Consider the following 19,602-nt stretch of genomic DNA (forward strand, 5'->3'; position numbering starts at 1 on the left):
CCCTTGAAGCAACACCTCAACCCATACCCCTCGCCACCCAAAAGCGAGCGTTTCCCCAACAATAACCATATATATAAAGTAATAAGCAACGCCAAACAGCCAAAAACACCTCGCTATGCAGATAGGTAGATAGGTAGACAGGTAAGAAGCTGAAAATCGCATATCCTATACCCACTTACATCGAAAAAATCATACCCGTGTGAAGAAGACATAGAACCAGTCACCTTGTACGCGGAAAAACAGACACAGGCCTGGAGACTACACCAGGATAGAGTAAGTAAAACTACAAAACTAAATGGTGATGTAGGCTCCAAAGTGTCCAGTTTTGCTAGGTCGACGGGTTAAATACTACTCCTCACCATCACTATCCCCGAAGCCAGCCAGCAACTCCGCTTCAAGGCCATCGTCATAGTCGTCTTGAAGGTCTGGCGCCGTCGTCCCATTTGCCTCGGGATTCTTCATCTCCTCGTCGTCACCATCGACATCTCCCTGGTCTTCTTCAGGGCCCGTCGTCTCTGGGCTGGGTAGACCTGATTTGTCCGCGGTAACAACGTTTGTGAGTGACGTCACCCGCTCCATGGTACGTTTCTTCCGCCGTTGGAGGCGCGAGGTAGTGCTGTTGACGCTGCTATCGCTTTCCTCCGTCTCGCTGACGTCGGTGGAGTTTGTGCGTTTCCGCTTCTTCTTGGCAGCTTGTTGCTGGGTATCTGATGCTGTGCTGTTGTCTGAGCGGACGCTGTCGGAATCTGATTCGCTGCCGCCGCCGTCTGTGTCGGTTTCGTTCATGAAATCGGCTAGCTCGTCGTCGAGCTGCGCCCAGTCGTCGTTTGACATTTCGACTACGGGGGACGCATTGTCTGCGGCTTCATCGCCTGTTCCGTCGATGCTCTCATCTTCCAGGTCGGCGATGGGTGAGCCGCCTCGCTCCGCCGCATCGGTCTCGATTATGTAGGGTGTCTCGTCTACATGCTCCCATCTGGTGCAGCATTGGAACATCCATTCGGGGTTCACGATCTTGATGTGGGGGTATCGGGCGGCTCGCTTTACTTTTGTCGTCTTTCGATCGGGGTTGGCGATTACGTGGGTCGTTCGCCGGGTAACGTTCGTGGTAACTTCTGCGCCAAAGCTTCCGATCCATAGTGCGAAGTCCGATCTGGGGAGGGTTAGCTGCGCTCTGCGACTTCGCTGTCGAGTACTTACGTTAGGACATCCACACCAAGCGGAATGATACCAGAAAAGACAACCACCGCACCGTCGAGCACCTCGCTCTTGATGCGCGGCATAATCTCGGCGACATCAGGAATGACGTCTTCTTCCATGGAGCGCTTCTTTGGGCTCTTCTCGCCCTTGAGCTCAGCCACACGACCGCCTGTTGGCACCTTCTTGGCCTTCCTGTATTCATCGTAGAATGTGCGGTGGACGAGGTTGAGGTTGTGTTCGATGACGTCAAGTCCTCTGTCGTCGTCGTTGAGGATGCTGTGTCGGACCTTGGGTTGTTCGACCGGTCGTGAGTCGCGAGTTTCAGCTTCGGCAGGTGTCTCTTCATCCTCCCTATCCTGCATGAGCTGTTGCTGTAGCAGAGGCCGCTCTGTTTGTTGTGCGATGATAAGCTTCTCCTGCTCTTTGGCCTGCTCCTCCAAATCTTCAGTTGCTGCTAATGATATGAGCTGCTGTCCCAGTTCGTTCAAATCACCATTCGTGGTTTCGGTCGTGGTCTCGAGCGGCTTGCCTGGGACGGAGACAACGTTCGTGGTCGCAACTTCAGTCGTGGCCTTCTTCGGGGTCGGGGGCGATTTGTCCTTTGCGAATGACACAAGCTCCTGCTGCTTAGGGAGGAAACTTGCGTTGATATCTCCAGCACCAGGGAAGAAGTTGAATACGGGCACGCGGACGAGGTGCGGGCTGTATTGCCAGACGTCTGCTCGGTCGTCAATGATAACGCACATGGCTGTGTTCTGGTAGAAGAGCCGCGTCAGACTCTTGAGCTTGTCTGTGTAGTTCTCGTCGCGGCTGAGGATGCGGTCGCCAAAGTACTTGCGCTCGGGATCGATGATCTTTGCGACGGCTTGCGCATACGCTCGGGTGGCCATTGTGTAGACGTGCATCTCGTAGAGCTTCGAGACTCGGTCGAAGAAGTCCTTGAGGCCTGGGCGCATCTTGACATAGTACCAGTTTGCAGCCACGTTGGAGACATTGTCGTCGGCCAACTGGAAGCCTTGTACGTCTTTGACGGCATCGTGGTTCGGGTTCTCGGGGTCGGCTTTCCATTCGGCAATGGTGCGCTCGCAGGTGGTGTGGATGACGGTCTGGTCCAGATCGACAATGAGGGTCAGCTTGCGCGCGCTTAACAGGCGCTTCTTGGCGTCCTCCTCTGCGGCTACCGCCTCTTTATGACTGACGAGGAGCGCCGTGTTGTCGTGCGCCATGTTGACCGTCGCGCGTCCGACATCGAGCTCCTTGGTGAGGTAGTCGACCTGCGTCATGTCGCGGCCGCAGTCGACGCAGAGGCCGCCAAACTGTGTCTCGTGCGTGCATGGCTCTTCAATCTCGAGGAGCGGAGTTCTGCGGGCGTGTTAGCATGTTGCGCGCGCAGCAGGCGCGCGGTAGGCCTACCCATATCGCTCAATGACGGTGCCGGGCTTGATGAACCAGCGCGTGATCTTTCCCTCTGTGCTCGCGGCAAACGTCTGCCTGAACTTCTTCATGACCGTCTTCTCGCCTCCCCACTTGTCGCCCTCGGTGACGCGACTGTCATAGCTGTAGTTGAACAGCTTGCCCGACCGCTGGACGTCATCGTCGCGCTTCTTAAGGAGGTCGATGACGGTAACGGGATAGCTGAGATCCCGGGGCGAAACGATCTTCATGCCGAGGTGAGGCAGCCCATGCGACTGGCGACGTGGTGGTGTTGGACGTGGGCGCGTTGTGCTTCGGCTCGGCGCATTCGGCACTCCCGCGGCGAGGAGTGGTGAGTGGAAGCTTGGTCGCAGTCACGATGCGCTATGACGTCTGGCGTCAACGTGCTGAAATTAAGTTGGGAGTGAAGGTGTAGTTTCCAGATGTGGTGCGACGGGCTAGGTGGAGCGTGGGTGAAACCTCGGAGAAGTGGAAACCTGAATAGGTTTGCAGACTACACTGCGATAGCGCAAGTAGATTGCAAGATCTGGTGTCAATGTAGGCTCCAGGGTGTTCAGTTTATTTCGTGTATGAGGTGGTGAGGTGCTGCGCGACCGGGGTTGACGTATGGCGTCGCGGCTCGGTTTCCCCCAAATATTTGGGAGCGAGGGGCGGCCATCTTTATACCTCTCAGCCACCATACTAGCGCGACTGCCACTACCTCAAACATGCCACCAAAGACAAAGAGCGCTCTCCAAATAGGACGACGCGTTTATCACCAGGCATCACGAGTCCATCCACGAACTCAACGGTGCCTATTATTGGGACTTGATGCAATGCTTTTTCCGCGATGCCTCCTTCGACTTGGTAGGATTGTAGTGGCCTAGACGCGTCTGAAGCCCCGAGAAATGCCAAGACTTTACCCTCGCGAACACCAGGCTACGACATTGCACGATCGATCTGTGGAGATGATTTATCTAACGCATACGCACGATGTTCATAGCTTTGAAGTCCTATGCAAGTATACTCTTGATGCCTACATCTGCGCATGCCGTATTCTTTTGACTCACTAAAGATGTATGTAGGCCTCACACACACACCACAGGCACGGCTTCCTAGGCTGCACATCAGGAACTTTGTATCTAATCGCTGCGCGGTATCATTTTGATCATCAATCGGCGAGTCAGAACACAGCAAACATCTATACACATCTAGGCAGCGCTAACCTATCTAATACCCCTCAACATACACACATCATTGCTACGCAAGTGCAGCCTAAAAGTTGTATTAGTGTTTGTGAGGACTACATGTGTTTCTGATGACTCGAATCTACACAGCAAGCATGTGTGTATGCAGCAAGTGTATACAATTATCGAGTCATATTCATACAGATCATCTTATGTCGCCGCATAGTGCACTCCAAAGCCGTCGACTTTCCCAAGAGCGGGTTGCCAGCAGAGAAGACACGTGAACTAGGACCACTGAGATGACCACATTTCATGGAGAAGAGGCATCTCCCAGAGCACAAGATACTTCGCTCGAAGAGGGTTCTGGGTATCCTCTACGACCAAGTGCAGCTAGTGCTCGTGACGGTAAAGTCTTGATGCATTCAGCATATCTACACCCAAACTACCAAGACGTCACTATCACAAACATCAGCCTGCGACCTATCATATCCTTACTCGCAAACAAGCGACAACACATTCGTGGTAATCATCGATTGGTCAAGTAGAAGATAACCTTGGAAGTCAATACCATTCCCACGTTTAGGCAACGACGATCTATCAGCCCCACACACCTCCCTCAAGTATCGTCTCTTATCAACATATCCGAACCATCCATGCACGTGAACTGTGTAATCATCCATTCCATTACCTACACCTAATTACGCTCTCACGACCAAAAAACATGTGCGCACAGGGCACATCAAAACCGCGTGGTATCGTAACAATCTACTCTATAACATCATGCAGAATCCCAAAAAAACGCCCTATACCCGTCCATACTCAAAGCCAAAGCCAAAGCGATATCCTTGCCGCGATAATTAACGTGTGAAGAAACCATCATCTTCTAACCCACTCCCTCAACCCCCTATCCCCAGCTCACTTCTCCTTCCTACTCGTCTTCCCCGCCTCCTCTCGTACCATACTCCCCAGCCCCAGACTCCCACCCCCCATCCTCTCCGCATCCTGCTCCATCCCCACCACCGGTTCCTTAACCACATAAGGATGAGCAACCTCTGCTTTCTCGCCCCCATCATCAACAATTGTCCAGTCGTCTTCGTCGCCGAACCCATCGTCCGTCGCATCAGCATCTTCATAACCAGGCTGTTTGCCATGAGTCTTGATGAGCGTGCGTGCGCGGTCGAGTTCGCGGTAGATGGTTTGGATGGCGACTTGAGTGCCGTTGTCCTGTGAGTCAAATATGTTAGGAAAACCGACTTCTGATGATATGATGGAGATGGTGATGGAGATGGAGGAGACGACTTACCTTCCTAATCCTCTGCCCCAACCTCTTAGCCCTCCCAATATACCGCTCATTATTCGTAACCTCCCAAAGCGCGCGACTAAACACACTAGTGTTGACCTTCTTGAGCCAGATCCCCACATCGAGATCCTCAATGCGTTGCGCAAAGAAGAACTGATCGCCGAAGAAAGGTTTGATAATGGTAGGGATACCAGCGCGCAGACTAGCTCCCGTAGTCCCACTCCCACCATGATGCACCGCCGCGTCCATTTGCTTGAACAACCAGTCGTGGGGCGCAGATTGGATCTGGAAGATTTCTGGTGGAAGCGGGATTTCGGGTTTGGACGCGTCTTTGGTTTCTAGACGGTCGGACCAGCCTTTGGATAGGACGCAGCGAACGTCGGCTTTGAGGACGGAGTCTACGACTGTTTTTGTGAGGGCGGCGGGGTCGTCGATGACGATGGAACCGAAGCCTACGTAGACAAGCTTCTTGCCGTCGTCGCGCGCCTTCTTGATGAAGGCGGTTAGGTCCGCTGGTGGTTCGTAGCCCTCGCTCTCGTCCAGGAACCAGTATCCGGTTACGCGGACCCAGTCGGGCCAGTCGAAAGGTGGCGGTACGACGTGGGGACTGAAGTTGTACAAGAACGGTCGCGTGTTCGCCTGCATCTTACGCATGGTCGTGGGCGGAAGTCCCAGCTCGCGTCGTCGCCAGGCGTTGATTTGCCCGGAGATGGCTAGCCAGAACATCTTATCGAAGATTCCGTACGTGAACTGGTTGTAAGCGCCGCCCTGCTTGTTCTCCATGACAGCAAATGCGTGTGGGTAGGTACGTGTGCGCGTCCATGGCATCGTGAAGGCGCGGAAGTACGGGACCTCGAGGGCCTCTGCGATGTGAATACCAGCCATCGTGCTCGGGCTCTCGATGATCAAGTCTGCACCTTGACATGCCCGCCAGGCTGAACTACACACGTCGTCGAGCCATCCGCGGAACTTGGCGTTGGCCTCTCTCAGGAAGCCGACTGTGAACATACCGTGCTCGACACAGATCCGCATGAGCTCAGCTGGGTTGCCGTCGACGACGGCGAATTCGATACCATGCTTCCGCACCCAGGGCTCAAATTCAGCATGAGTCGCGATTTTCGCCTCGTGTCCCTCCTTGATCAGCTCTTTGCATAGCGCAATGTATGGCTGCACGTCGCCTCGAGATCCGATGGTAAGGCAAACGATTTTCAGCGGCTTCGCGGGCTTGAAATCAATGATAGAGGCGAGAGGGTCGTCGAATACAAGTGGAATGCGATCGTGCTCCGCAGCGCGTACGACTTCCGATACGTCCACCTTCTTGTCTGTGTCGGTATGGTCGCGGGCCTGTTGTAGCAGGTCGTGCTCCGCCTTTGCAGCCTCGTCCTCACTATCAACGCCCGAAGAGGAATCGTCCTCATCGTCGAGATACCTATTATTCTCCAGAACGCGGTGCACCATGATCGCACATTCATCGCGATACTCGGCCTTTGAGAACTCGAAGAAAAGCTCTTCATGGCCCTTGATGACGACGGCGAGACCATGGTAGCCCAGTCGGAAGCCTTTCTCCTTGTTGACGTTCTCGATATCCCGCATGGGGATAATGACCTTGGTCTTGGACGTAGGCAGCAGGCCGCGGAAACAAAAGTAGTTGCCGCTGATGTAAATCTTGCCGTAGTTTGGTAAGACGCGCTGCAGCGACGCAAAGAACGACGACTGCAACACCTCGGTGTCGGGGAAGGCGAAGTGATTTTGGAAGTTTTCCGCAGCCTTCGCCGCGTCCTCGTCATCCTCAACACCATGAACTTGATCTCCAGTCTCCAGTCCGTCGGCTGTGGTATAATGCTTCCGCCCGCCTGCGAGCATACCAGACACCTTCTCGTAGTAACCCATGGATTCTGTCGCGAGTAGATTACCCATCTTCTTCGAGCGGGTCCTGAAGAATCCCGCTAGGCCCGACGCCTTCTGAAGCGGGTAGGAGGCGAGATCTTGTAGAGCGGAGGAGGACCCTGATAGGCGAGGTTGTGCGCTAGTTTCAGTATCGTCTTCCAGGTCAGTCGCGCCTGTCGGTGTTTGGGGTTGCTTTAAGCGATTCGCAGTGTTTGCGGATTTCGGTTGGCCCGAACGCGCTGTGTCCTGTGAATCCCTGGCTTGAGTGTCAAGCTTGTGCAAAGGCGCGTTGATTGCGTGATTGGCGGGACCACGGAATAAGTCGGAGCGGTCCAATATCTGGGAGGCAGAAGCGCTGCTTTCGTCCATGGATTGTATGGCGACTGACGATTCGGTGCCCGGATCGAGTGAAAGGTTGGCTGACTCAGAATCCGCTCCTCTAGGCGACAGAGGCGTTCGATCTCCTGGCCGACCTCTGCCACTGAAGCTTCGTCGTGCTTCATTACTTGGTCTTTGTACTTCGCCGCTCGGCCGTCGAAAGGTGCGGCTCGCGTCCATGCTACGTCGCACGTCCCAGCTCTTCCTGTTGGCATCATGGCTAGACCGAGCAGATACATCGCTTATGCTCGACCTTCCTGCACGCGGTACCTGCAAAGGCGAAAGCGTTGCACGAACATTCTCTTGAATGTGTGGTGTGTCGGCGGTCGTGGTTGGCGATGCTAAAGATTCGCGTTGACCGGTTGGCGTAGATGCCTCACCGTCAACACCTTGTTGTAAGGCTTGATGGTGCTCATTATCGTTAATCATGATGCGTAGAACGTTGAGCGCGTCTTGTCCCTGGTTGAAGAACGAGAAGAAGTACTGCCTGAATTAGCAAATATCCGTACATATTTTCTGAAAGACCACATACCTCATCGATAGCAAACGTCTCATCATTATCAATGACCCTCACCTTGACAGTATTCGCCAAGTCCAGAATACTGCTCTCCTCAATCTCCAGCACATTCTGAATCGGCAGGCTAATCTTGACACTATTGCCCTCATTATGTGTCCGGAATATAACCTTCTGGATACTCCTCGCCCACTCCTTCGCGCTCGCCGCACTGTCCGCCTTGAACAGATACTTTCGTTCGTCCGTAGTGATGGTGAAGCTAGTCTCTTCTTCTCCCTTCTTTGTGGGCTCGATGACTTCGGCGGATATTGCGTACTGCAGGTTGATTCGGTTGCGCGGAAAGTAGAGTTCGGTAGGGTTGGTGTAGTATGCGAGTACATCGCCGCGGAGGACGAACCAGTAGCGGTTGAACTTTGATCGACCGCGTTTGGAGAGGTAGCCTGTTTTGCTGACGTCGTGCTGAGAGGGTTAGCACATCATGTCGACTGCGGGGCAGAGGGTGCTTACATGTTTCTTGGGTATATACGCGTAGAAGCATATATGCTTCTGGGTGATGTACATGTACCCTTGCAGCAGGATACTTTGGAGCAGCCAGCATGGATACTCGGATATTACCTCCTCCACTTCTTCAAACTCGAATATTTGCTGTATCCTCTGAGCAAGCGTGACGGGGGCTTTGCTCTTAGCAAGCCCCGCGGAGCTTCCATGTCTACTCCGTCGACCTGAGCTCCTCGCTTTGTCTGTATGTGTCTCCTCGCCGGCCGCGACCTTGGTCTTGTCCTTGGTCTTCGGTTTCGGGTCGCTCGGCGGGGTCGGAAGGTCATCGGGTGACGGTTTCGGGGGGAGGAACTGTGACGAGGACATCTGATCGCCGCGGCGGCTGTCTGAGCGTGCTTCCTTCCGGCTGGAGAGCTTCAACTTGGGCAAGGAGCGCAATAGTTTGTTCTCGGAGAGTGTGCGCCTGTGCTTTCCCTTCTCTATCGTCGGCTCGTCCAAGTCTCCAGCCGGACTTTGGAAGTCGTTGGCTGAGCTCAAGCGACTTAGTCGTGCTGCGCCGTCGAGGTTGCGGTAGGGCGCCTTCTTGCCTCCGTCGTCGCTATCGCCGGAGTCGACTTCTTGCATCGTGCCCAGGTCCGTCTGCGACTGCTGACCCGCGCGGGTTATCATGGAGAAGAGCGACTGGTTCATCGACATGGTGTTGTTCCGCTTCGGCGCCGTGACGTCCTCCTGTGCATCGTCCCCATCTCGGAAGCGCTCCGGTACGTCCATAGACACACCGCGCGTTTCTCTTCTTGAGTCTTTTCGCTTTCTGCTCACTCGGCGACTCGTACTGTCCTGGCTTCTGTCTTGGGACGCCATCTCGGGATGGGGCGTCGTGCGCCTGCACTCAACAGTTATTGGATCGTCAAGGTTGCTCTCGGATGTGCTGGCGGATGTACCACGGTTGGTCAAGGCAGCGATGTGGACTCAGAAGTGTATTGCGAATTACTATCTGAAAAGGTATCGCTCGCTGCAGGGCAGTTGGGAAGATCGTTAAAGGTCACATATTGGAGCGTTGAGGGAATGACTTGTAGCTGTCTCGTGGCTGAGGAGCGTGCTGCATGCGTCCGGGGTACCTGCTAGCGCAATACGATAAGGTTACCCACGCACACCTCCAGGCAACGACCGCGACCGGTAACTGTGGAGTGTGACAGGCAGTGTATTGATCTGTATATTTCACTCGAATCCGTTATCATCCCACATGCTTCTAGGTTGCAAGCTGCAAGCCCCCAGGTCCGTTGGTGCAGTCTACAGACGTCATTGGTCAGACTTATCGATAGGTGCACGTGTAAACGCCAGCCCAAGGCGCTGCCGTCCGCTAACGTGGACTATAATAGTCCACGCGATGACAGCCAGGTACTCCAACGGAGGCGCAGACAAGCGGATGCGAATGGGTAGCATGATCGTAAGCACACCGCGCGGCTCATTCGTTCCCTGATCTGGCAAAAAGAAGGGTATCTACCACAATGCAAAAAAATGGTAAAAAGAAGGCAAAAACATACAACAGCGCGGATTCGCTTCTGGTCACCCACGAAGCTACTAACGCGCCGGTAACAAGCTTGAGTACCGCTGAGCAAACGGGAAGCGCTATTGACTTATTCCTATGGTCGTATGTGGAAGAAAAGGTTGGTGTGGAGGTACATATTGACGGTGGGTGTTGAGGAAAGGACAGACCACTCCCAAAACGGCTGTTGCAGCAGTACATGTTGACGTCTCGGATGGCAACAACAACCAGAGACGTACATGCAAAGATCCAAAACATCACATGCAAGGGCACAGTCATTCTTTATCCTTCTCATTGGCTGATGTACTCTTGTACAACCGAATACCCAAGTCATTAAACCTAACTACAATTTGATCCAAACGCCGTCATCATTTCCATGACGTTCCAGAGTTGTATGATATCCGTAATGGGGCGACATAGAGAGCAGAAGCTTACTTGGACTTGGCAAGACCGACAGCCGAGTTACCAAGGTCGTATACGGAGTACCACTTCCTGAGGAAAGCGTCACCGAGAATGGCAAGAGGTCCTACTGGCTCGGGGAAGTCCATGCCCATGAAGGCAGAGATGCAGGATCCCTGAACCTCGAGGATGTAGTCGAACGCGCTGATGGTGAAGTTGTGGCCGGTAAGAGTGAAGGTGAGATCGGGCAGACTGTCACGCTTGTCGCACTCAACGGAGTACTGGCCGTTGAAGCCCTTCTTGGCACCGATCTCCTTGTTCAGGAGCTCGGCGATGGTGGAGGGAAGAGCGATCAGAGATGTACCGGTGTCAAGAATGACACCAGTGTTGTCCATCTCAGCAGTCTCCTTGCCGAAGGTGATGGCATCGAGGTCGACCTCCCAGTAGGCCTTGCGCCTGAGGGGAAGCTTGACCATCTTGCCGGTGTAGTGGCTCTCATCGATGCCACCGAAGGTAGCCTCGGACTCCTGGCCCTCGTTGGTGTCGCCGAGGTAGAAGGCGAAGACGGGCTCGTCCAAGAGACCCTGGTCGAGCATGTTGTAGAAGGGAGGGACTATGCCCTTGACACTGATAGTGTCGTAGCCAAGACCCATGATGCCGTCGAACCTGCCGAAGGCGAAAGCGAGACCAGGCTCAGAGGTGGCCTCGGCGAAGTCCTGGTGCTTGACCTTGAGGTCGCCAATCTGGAAGACATCCTGCGAGACGAAGCCGCTGAGCGAGCCGGATCCGTAGCGGATCTCGAACTCGGTGCCGTTCTTCTTGTAGGTTGACGACGCCGAAGAGTCGTACTTGGTGTGAAGGTAGCAGGCAATCGAGTTGCAGCTCTGCGATGGGACCCAGAGGTTGGAGCTTCCCGTGTCGAGAACGACCTTGAAGGTCTGGGGAGGAGTTCCGAGAGAGATCTCAGAGAAGTCTGGCGCCTGTTAGCTTTCGCCACACGATGTTGCGCAGCGCGCGGAGCTTCGGAGACGTACATTGCGCGTTCAGGAAGTTGCTGACGGGCACGGGGTGGGTGCCATCGGCGATGTAGGGCGCCTTGAGCGCAGCCTCCATGTGCGACTGGGCCTTAAGGCCGGTCATGTGCTGCTGGGAGTACTTCTGCTTGAGGCCAGCCATTTGGGTCTCGATGTTGGCAAATTCCTGTTCATGGTTAGACTGCGATCTTGCGCGTCCAGATGCGACGATGGCTTACCAGCTGGTCAGACAGAGAGACCTTCTTGAGCGGCGTCTTGTAGACAGCCGCAGAGGCCGAAGTGGCTGCTGCGAGGAGCACCGCCGTCTTCATGATTGCGGACGTTTGATGGAGACGGATGGGGTATAGAAGAAGAATGGATGGATGGGAGATGGGATGATGGGTGGAGAGGGAGAGATGGGGGAGTGAGTGGTGTGTTGGGGATGGAGCTCAAGCTGGAGCTATCTATGGGGCTGGGGAAGGCGCGGCGGGCGAATGACGAATGTGACCAGTGCTGCCTGGCCGACATTGCGACTAGCGTGACACGTTCCCTGTTCGAGGATTGTACCTGCGCCAGGCGCACCGCCATGCCCCAGACAACCAGAACCGAGGTCTGCATAGTGCTATGCCAGCCACTCTATCGATGGAAATTGGTTGATTAGCTGTCGCGCATTTGAGCGACATATCTCACGTGTCTCGTTGCATGCGCAAATCAGGATACGGTGGGCTTCGAGCGCGAAAGCTACCCCGTGATCACGCGCGTTAAGCTTCCATGACCTCAGCACTCGGGCTAGCAAGCTATCGCTCAGGTCCTCAGATGATCCCAAACACAAATGCAGTGCTGTCTTCCAACGCGGTGTATTCCGACCAACTAGATAACACTATCATACAGCGGTGTCTGGCTCGTCCGTGTATTGCGGCGCCTGAGCCAGGTTCGCCTCCTGCTCCCTCCGCGCCTTCTCCAGGTCCGCGGCCCACAACGCCGAGCTTGCTGGTGCTGTCATGAGGAAGAACATGCTAAGCGGCGGTACATACTGCAGCATGAGATAGACTGTGCCGTACCTACACATACAATGTTAGTGGTGTTCCCATCAATCCATGAAGACGACGTACCAAGTGTATTGCCACCTCCTCTTCTTCATGGCAAGATTCCTCTGTTTCTTGTCATAGCCCAGAAGCTGAAAGTATCGCCAATGCTGGAACGGGCCCGCGCGATAGCCCGTCAGCAAAAGAAATATCGGCACCCCGACATATGGTATAAAGTTCACAGGCAGCAGGATGACGAACTCGGCGATCTGGCGGAAGGAGAACGGCGCGTAGACAGAAGAGCGTGTAGGCTTGCCGAGTCGGCGGACAGGGTCGTTCAGCGCATCTTCAGTGACGGGTCGGTGTTTGCGAACGAGGTCTTCGTAGCCTTTGTAGATGAGGACGGCGTCGAACACATCGACTTGCGACTCGTCCTAGACAGTGTCAGTACTCGAGTATAACGTGCAGTGTGTGTAGACGTACAACCAAGAAGGACTCGAATAGTAATGCGACTATCGCAGCTCCCTCTCCCAAGACCAGAAATACGGCGTTGACCCACGCACTACCCGCCGTGTGAAATATCTTGAGGAAGAGGACCTGCGGCAGCAACGTCCATACGAAGAGGTTGATGAGCACGAAGAGGCTGAGAAGTACTGCGGGTAGTAGTCGCGCTTTGAGTAGAGGGTACAGGAACGGGTGCGCGAGGAAGAAGACGATGCCCTGCTGCCTGTTAGCACATGCGCGACAACAGCAGAACGAGTACAAATACCTTGACGAGATACGTCGACGCTACAACATTATCCACCGTTGGTCGCACCACTACTCTCGGTATATTCCCCAACGCCGCATGCACTCCTTGCTGTGACATGGTGGTGGTTCTCGTGGTGATGCTGAAGTTTGCGTGAAACAGAGACGCGAAGGCAGCTGCGTAAGAAAGACCTCGGAAGTGACGTAGCTACTGAGACCCTGAGCGGTCCCACATTCCCCCCCACGTTGCACCATCCGCCTTGCCCAACTTGAGCGTTTCCCGTCGGAGGAGACGCGCATGGCGTTGACCATGGCTTGCAGTAATGTACAGTAACCTGCATGTGTGAGCCATGTAGACGCCTCACACGCCCTGCGAACGATCCATGGGTGTTACAATGTACATAGGACTCGTATCTCCCAAATAGAAGGCAATGCATCAGCCTTCCAACCGACCTCATTCCAGATGAGCAGCTAAACATCACATTCTCTTCCTCCTGAACCCCAATCCAGCAAATACATATCCTCCTCCAAATCCCTCATCATCATCCACCATGTTCCACAACCCCACCGCCTCAACCTACAAACACACCACCCCCTCCACCAACCCCTCCGTCGAGCCCTTCCACCGCAGCCTCCCCGACTACGCCATCACCCCCCTAATCCCCCTTCCGCACCTAGCCCGCGAACTCGGTCTAGGCCACATCCTCCTAAAAGACGAATCCGCTCGTCTCGGCCTCCCCGCCTTCAAAATCCTCGGCGCATCATGGGCCATCCAAGTCGCCTTAACCAAGAAACTTTCCCTACCCATCACAGCCACACTGCATGAACTGGGTGCGGCAGCAAGAAAAGAAGGAGTGGAGTTGGTGACGTGTACGGAAGGGAATTGGGGGAGGGCTGTAGCGCGGATGGCCAAGTATCTAGGAGTCAAGGCAGTGATTTTCGTGCCTGATTTTATGGATGAGGCGACGGCGGGGAAGATTAGGGGGGAGGGGGCGACGGTGGTGGTTGTGGATGGGGATTACGATTTCTCGATTGAGAAAGCGAGGGAGGAGGCGGGGAAGGGGAAGGGGGGGATGTTGGTTATGGATGTGAGTTGGGAGGGGTATGAGGAGATTCCTGAGGTAATCCCTATCCCTATGCCGCAGTTCATGGCTACACCGGTCTATACAACTGTGGAAACTAACGTGTAATAGTATGTAGTACAAGGCTACATAACCATGCTCACAGAAACCGACGCCCAACTCAAAGACATGGATATCAAACCCTTAACCCACGCCATCGCCGCCGTAGGCGTAGGCTCCTGGGCACAAGCCGTAACCAGCCACTACAAGTCCTCGTCGCTCCCTCAAACCGCCACTGTCATAACCGTCGAGCCCGATACAGCAGCCAGCCTCCTAGCAAGCCTGCAAGCCGGCAAGATCACACCCATAACCACCGGCCATACAATTTGCAACGGCATGAACTGCGGGACGACGAGCACGACAGCGTGGGAGGTATTGAGAAAAGGCGTGGATGTAAGTGTTACGGTCAGAGATATTGATGTACATAATGACTTGCAGTATTTGCACAATAAGGGAGTGAGGAACGGGCCGTGTGGAGCTGCGACGATGACGGCGTTGAAAAGGGTATGTGAGGACAGAAGGATGAAGGAGACGTTGGGGTTGGATGAGACGTCTGTGGTGGTTCTGTTCAGTACGGAGGGGGCCAGAGACTACATCATCCCATCTGGTGCTTGAACCCATAATCCCCATCTCATGAAGATAGTATCATATATCCTATCAAACTATTCCCTCAACCAAGCGTCTTAGTCTTCTCCTTCTTCTCCTTCTGCCTCTCCATAACATTCAACACATCATCCGCATTATTCTTATCCCCCTTCCTCTTCTTCCCACCCCGCTTCCTCACCTTCTTCGGCCCTTTACCCCCTTCCTCACCCTCCTCATCATCGCCTTCAGCACCCAATCCCTTCCACTGACTGAACTTGACTTTCTCGCCTTCCCGCTCCATCTCCTCCGCGTCATCGAATCGCGATGCTCCGAAACCCATGTCCATGTCTTCCATATCGCGATCGGAAGCTGCCAACTCCGCGGCACGTTTCTTGAGTCGCGCTTCTTTCGATGCGGGGTCGTTGGGGTCGGTGGATCCGAGGTTTTGGAGGAGTGTGGAGTTTTCGTCCAAGTTGCGGACTTTGGCGAGGGCGGCGCGGACGGTGGCGTCGGCGGCGGAGAGGTCGGAGGGTTCTGCTGTGGAGGTCGAGCGGGCTGTGGTTGCGAAGTAGTCTCGTTTTGCGGGCGCTGCGGGTGCGTTGTCTTTGGGTTTCGCTGGCACGTCTTCTTCTGCTTCTGAAGATACTTCGCCATCTGATTGTGATTCTGCAGCATCGAGCTTGGGTACAGAAGGCTCCATCTTCGCTGTCTCTGGCTTCGCTGTCTCTTCGTCCGATTCGTCATCTGAGTCGTCGAAGTTCGCGAGTGGGTTGTAGTTCGATCCCACCCCTGCGAATATATCCTCGTCCTCTGACTCTTCCTTCTTCGGCTCAGGGAGGTTGTGCATATTGATTGGCTTATTCACGTCGTCCAGATCATGACGTACTTCGGGCGCTGGCTCCTCGACCTTCTGCTTCTTGACCTTTCTCTTCTCCTTGCCATCTGGACCGGTGATGATCAGCACCTCACGACCCTTCTCATCTGTCTCGATGCGTGTGTCCCCCTGAGCGTTGATCTTGCGGAAACCCGGTCCCAGGGTTGGAAACCTCTTCTCGTGCTCGGCCGCCGCGGCGGCTGCTGCCTCTTCCCGTTGCCTCTTGAGGTCTTTCAGGATGTCGTTGCGACTTCTCTTGACGCCAGCGACAGGACGCGGCCCAGTCATCTTCTCACCCTTCTTCTCAGTCTTCTCGCGTGTAATGGGGCCGACATCCGCCTCTGCCAGCTCATCGAACGCGTCTTCCACCTCTGGCACCTCTTCAGCCTCCTCCTCCTCTTTTTCTTCTTCTTCTTCTTTCTTGTCTAGGCCACCCAGAACATCCTCGCCTCGCCTCACTCTCTCGAGAAGCTTCCTGTCCAGGCCCTTCACTAGATGTGTGGTCCCGACATCACCACCCGTGATGTCTTGCACCAGCTTCTCAAACGTCTCGCGGTCGATCTCGCCCTTCTTCATAGACTCCTCGAGGTTCTTGACGCGTTTGGCGATCTCGTTATCTTCTTCATCCGTGTAGGCCTTTGTGCGGTCGGTGTAGCCTGCGGCGAGCCTCGTTCCTTTGGGCACTATGTTCCTGGCCTTCTTTTGTGGGTTGTTCTTCGCGTTGCGCTCGGCGAGTTGGCGCGCAAAATCCGATTGTATAGAGCCCTTGCCTACCTGGCGACTGCGTATCTGTTAGCATCAGTCCTGCGCGAGACACTATGGGAAAGACTTACGGTGTCATTGGTATACTCGAGTGCTTGCGCGCGCCCAGCACCGCCCTCGGCGTGGCCGATGCAGGTGACTTGCCCTTGCCGTCATCCTGTGGTTTCGGTGTTTCGACTAGCAGCCGCCTGAATTGCGAGTTGTTCATGGTGCGCGAGTTGAGAGGTTGGTGGAGAGTCGTGATTCGCAAAAGATGTGCCAAGCCTCTGCTGGCGTCTTCGGGTCGCGCCTGCACCACGCGAGGCTACGCTAAAGAAGCGTGGCTGGTCTAACGCGGGGAACCTTGAGCGCTCAACACAACTCCAGCCTCGTCTACTACCGGATTGTATTGCGTCAGCACGATCACGATGGTCAATGTATGGACTTCTCGAGGCACGGACAATGCCTTAATTTGCGTAGTCTTCGGTACCCTGCCGCTTCGGCTCTAGTTGACTGTCTGTAAGGTTGCAGCGCGATCTTACTTATGCAGGATCACAAGACTACTGTAGGAAAATGCTACCTGTTTCCCTGTACGAGAGTTACGCTATGCCGCCACAGTAAAACGATCGTGCATAGCCCGAAAGGTTCTGTATCTTCCCCATTTCACTTGCTAGGCACCCTGCGATCCCCACCACCCCGCTTCCTCTCCGCATAAGTACCTGAACAGCCGGGTAAATTGTTGAACTCACCTCCTACGCCTCCCTTCCTCGGTATCTGTGAGATTGTAACGGCAACATGTTCAAGCTTCTGGTTGCTGCGGCTCTTGCTGCGGTGGGCGCGTCCCAGTACGCCATGCCCAACGCGACCAATTCGACTACATTCATGAACCCGATTGTGGGCGCTGGAGCAGACCCGTAAGTCAATCCTCCAAATTATGCTACCATCCGTCTGAACATCATCTAGTTGGGTGTTCCGGCACGAGGACTACTACTACATGACCTACACCAACAACGTCAACATCACCCTCTGGCGCAGCAAGTCCCTGACCTCCTGGGACGCCGCAGAGTCCAAGACCATCTTCGTCCCCGAGCCCGACCAGGCCTACTCCACCGATCTCTGGGCGCCCGAAATCCACCAAATCGACGGAAGCTGGTGGGTAATCTTCACCGCAGACCCCAACTTCGACTCCCCACCACCCGAAGTGGAGATGTGGTGCGAGTACAACTGCCCCGCCGTCAACCACCGCATGTTCACCGTCGTCGGCGAAGGCGAAGACCCGTGGACCGCTGAGTACCGCTACCACAGCGAACTCGAGACGTACGATCAATTCGCCATCGACGGAACCTACTTCCAGCACGCCGACCAACTGTATCACATCTACTCGTGCTGGTACCACAAGTACGACGGCTGGCCAGCCAACCTCTGCATAACCAAGATGTCCGACCCTTCCACCACCGTCTCCCCCTTCTCCGAGCGTCAAATCATCTCCGTGCCTGAATACGCCTGGGAAAAGACCCCCTTCGGCCGCTCCATCAACGACCGCCTCTCCTCCAACGAAGGCCCCCAACAACTCACCAACCCCACCACCGGCCAAAACTTCCTCATCTACAGCGCCGCCCGCTCAGACAACCGCAACTACTGTCTCGGTCAGCTCGAGCTCGTTGGCGACGACCCGATGAACCCTAGCGACTGGCGCAAGCATCCTTACCCCGTTTTCTACCAGAATCCTAGTGAGAAGGCGTACGGTGTTGGTCATGCGTCTTTTACGACGTCGCCTGATGGATCCGAGGACTGGATCGTTTACCATGGTATGCAGGATCCGACGAATGGGTGGAGTGCGAGGTCGATTCGTGCGCAGAAGTTTGGCTGGAATGAGGATGGGAGTCCGGACTTTCCTAAGCCGGGCTATGGGCCTTATCAGGTTCCTAGCGGGCAGTAGAGGGGTGATTGATGTGATGTCGGGATTGGCGGGATGATGGCGGGGCTGTGAAGGTTCTCTTGCTCTGCGGCTGGTTTGCTTGTATCTTCGGGACGGCGGCGACCGGCTGTGTTGGAGGGGTTGTGAAGAGAGCCTCTTCTGCCCTGTTTCTTGCATACAGACCTTGGATAATACCTAGGTATCTGGACCTCGATGGATATATATTGCCACCTTAATGACAACGATCATGATGAACTTGACCGACCATTGTTGAGACTCTACCTACCCAGGTATCTCTTGTGTGATACCCTGCGTCGTGTACATGATGGTGATAATGATTTTGAAATCTGAACCTATTCCAGCGTGTCTTTTGTCCTTTATGTGACTTGATGGCATACTGTAGACATGCGTGCCTTGCGTACACGTTCGGCGCGGCTTCCACCAAGCATGCTCACCACCCGGAAGTATTGCGCAACCCACCACATCGCTCGGAAAGATGCAAAAACCACTCATACTGTAATTTCTGGAGCTTTGGAACATGTTGTGATGTTCCGATACTACTTAACAACATCCGAATTTGGGTTGTTGTGTCTGTATTTCACATTGTGTGGAAAGTCTGATTGTGTGTTTTTGGCATTCAGGACTCAACACGTAACATCTTCAAAAAATTACAACGCAACCACATCTTGCTCAAATCACCTCAAACTTCGCAAATCGGGTAATATAATACATAAAAGTACTTCACGCAATTTTAAGATTATTTGAACACTGTGGTGGAAGTCTACGCGTCGCAGATGTGGAAGTGTCTTTCCAGAGCAGTCAAACTACGCGTATATTCACAACCACACGACGCGTTTTGAATGCGCAGCGTGATGTAGAAGCAAATATACAAGCACGCGCGTATCGAGAATACAAAACATAACATATCGTTCACATATCTACCGTCGCGTTGTACGGCCGTTGGATGCAGAAAGAGGTGACGTCATACGTCCAACAGCCAAACTTCACAGCCGTCTTCACGCAGGTGGCAGTAAGCGCAAGCTATGAGTCATACTACGACCGGTCAAACGGCACAGTCAATGAGTCACGAAACGTCCTGTTCATTGTGCAGGCGAACGAGATGAAAGTCGGTCTGGCAAACTGTACACGACGCTAAATCACATACACACTAGCAGAACAAAAGGCGGAACAGCACACCGCGTAAGTGGAGCAAAACAGCCATGACCACCGCGTTAACCAAAAGTTCAGACGCGTCG

At 54.3% G+C, this 19,602-nt stretch overlaps 6 protein-coding genes across 6 annotated transcripts; 1 reads left to right on the top strand and 5 right to left on the bottom strand.

Moving 5' to 3' along the window:
- Positions 1–348: 348 nt before the first annotated feature.
- J4E83_010080 (uncharacterized protein) lies at positions 349–2,864 on the bottom strand (the record flags this gene model as incomplete). The annotated part of the gene is made up of 3 exons (XM_049336963.1): positions 349–1,153; positions 1,201–2,562; positions 2,614–2,864. The coding sequence occupies 3 exons, from the start codon at positions 2,862–2,864 to the stop codon at positions 349–351; spliced, it is 2,418 nt and encodes an 805-aa protein (XP_049183942.1).
- Positions 2,865–4,715: 1,851 nt separating this feature from the next.
- Positions 4,716–9,238, bottom strand: ATG26 (Sterol 3-beta-glucosyltransferase; the record flags this gene model as incomplete). Its single annotated transcript, XM_049336964.1, has 4 exons — positions 4,716–5,024; positions 5,104–7,848; positions 7,898–8,338; positions 8,387–9,238. The coding sequence occupies 4 exons, from the start codon at positions 9,236–9,238 to the stop codon at positions 4,716–4,718; spliced, it is 4,347 nt and encodes a 1,448-aa protein (XP_049183943.1).
- A 1,116-nt stretch (positions 9,239–10,354) lies between these two features.
- Positions 10,355–11,667, bottom strand: PEP2 (Vacuolar protease A; the record flags this gene model as incomplete). The annotated part of the gene is made up of 3 exons (XM_049336965.1): positions 10,355–11,295; positions 11,357–11,522; positions 11,575–11,667. 3 exons carry the CDS (start codon positions 11,665–11,667, stop codon positions 10,355–10,357), a joined length of 1,200 nt encoding a protein of 399 aa, XP_049183944.1.
- Positions 11,668–12,218: 551 nt separating this feature from the next.
- J4E83_010083 (uncharacterized protein) lies at positions 12,219–13,228 on the bottom strand (the record flags this gene model as incomplete). The annotated part of the gene is made up of 4 exons (XM_049336966.1): positions 12,219–12,396; positions 12,448–12,794; positions 12,844–13,080; positions 13,130–13,228. The coding sequence occupies 4 exons, from the start codon at positions 13,226–13,228 to the stop codon at positions 12,219–12,221; spliced, it is 861 nt and encodes a 286-aa protein (XP_049183945.1).
- Positions 13,229–14,898: 1,670 nt separating this feature from the next.
- J4E83_010084 (uncharacterized protein) lies at positions 14,899–16,657 on the bottom strand (the record flags this gene model as incomplete). The annotated part of the gene is made up of 2 exons (XM_049336967.1): positions 14,899–16,468; positions 16,521–16,657. The coding sequence occupies 2 exons, from the start codon at positions 16,655–16,657 to the stop codon at positions 14,899–14,901; spliced, it is 1,707 nt and encodes a 568-aa protein (XP_049183946.1).
- Positions 16,658–17,223: 566 nt separating this feature from the next.
- Positions 17,224–18,367, top strand: J4E83_010085 (uncharacterized protein; the record flags this gene model as incomplete). Its single annotated transcript, XM_049336968.1, has 2 exons — positions 17,224–17,342; positions 17,392–18,367. 2 exons carry the CDS (start codon positions 17,224–17,226, stop codon positions 18,365–18,367), a joined length of 1,095 nt encoding a protein of 364 aa, XP_049183947.1.
- Between the last annotated feature and the right edge of the window lie 1,235 nt (positions 18,368–19,602).

This window comes from Alternaria metachromatica, assembly GCF_023757995.1.
Source record: "Alternaria metachromatica strain BMP 0045 chromosome Unknown scaffold_40, whole genome shotgun sequence".
NCBI classification, from domain to species: Eukaryota; Fungi; Ascomycota; class Dothideomycetes; order Pleosporales; family Pleosporaceae; genus Alternaria; species Alternaria metachromatica.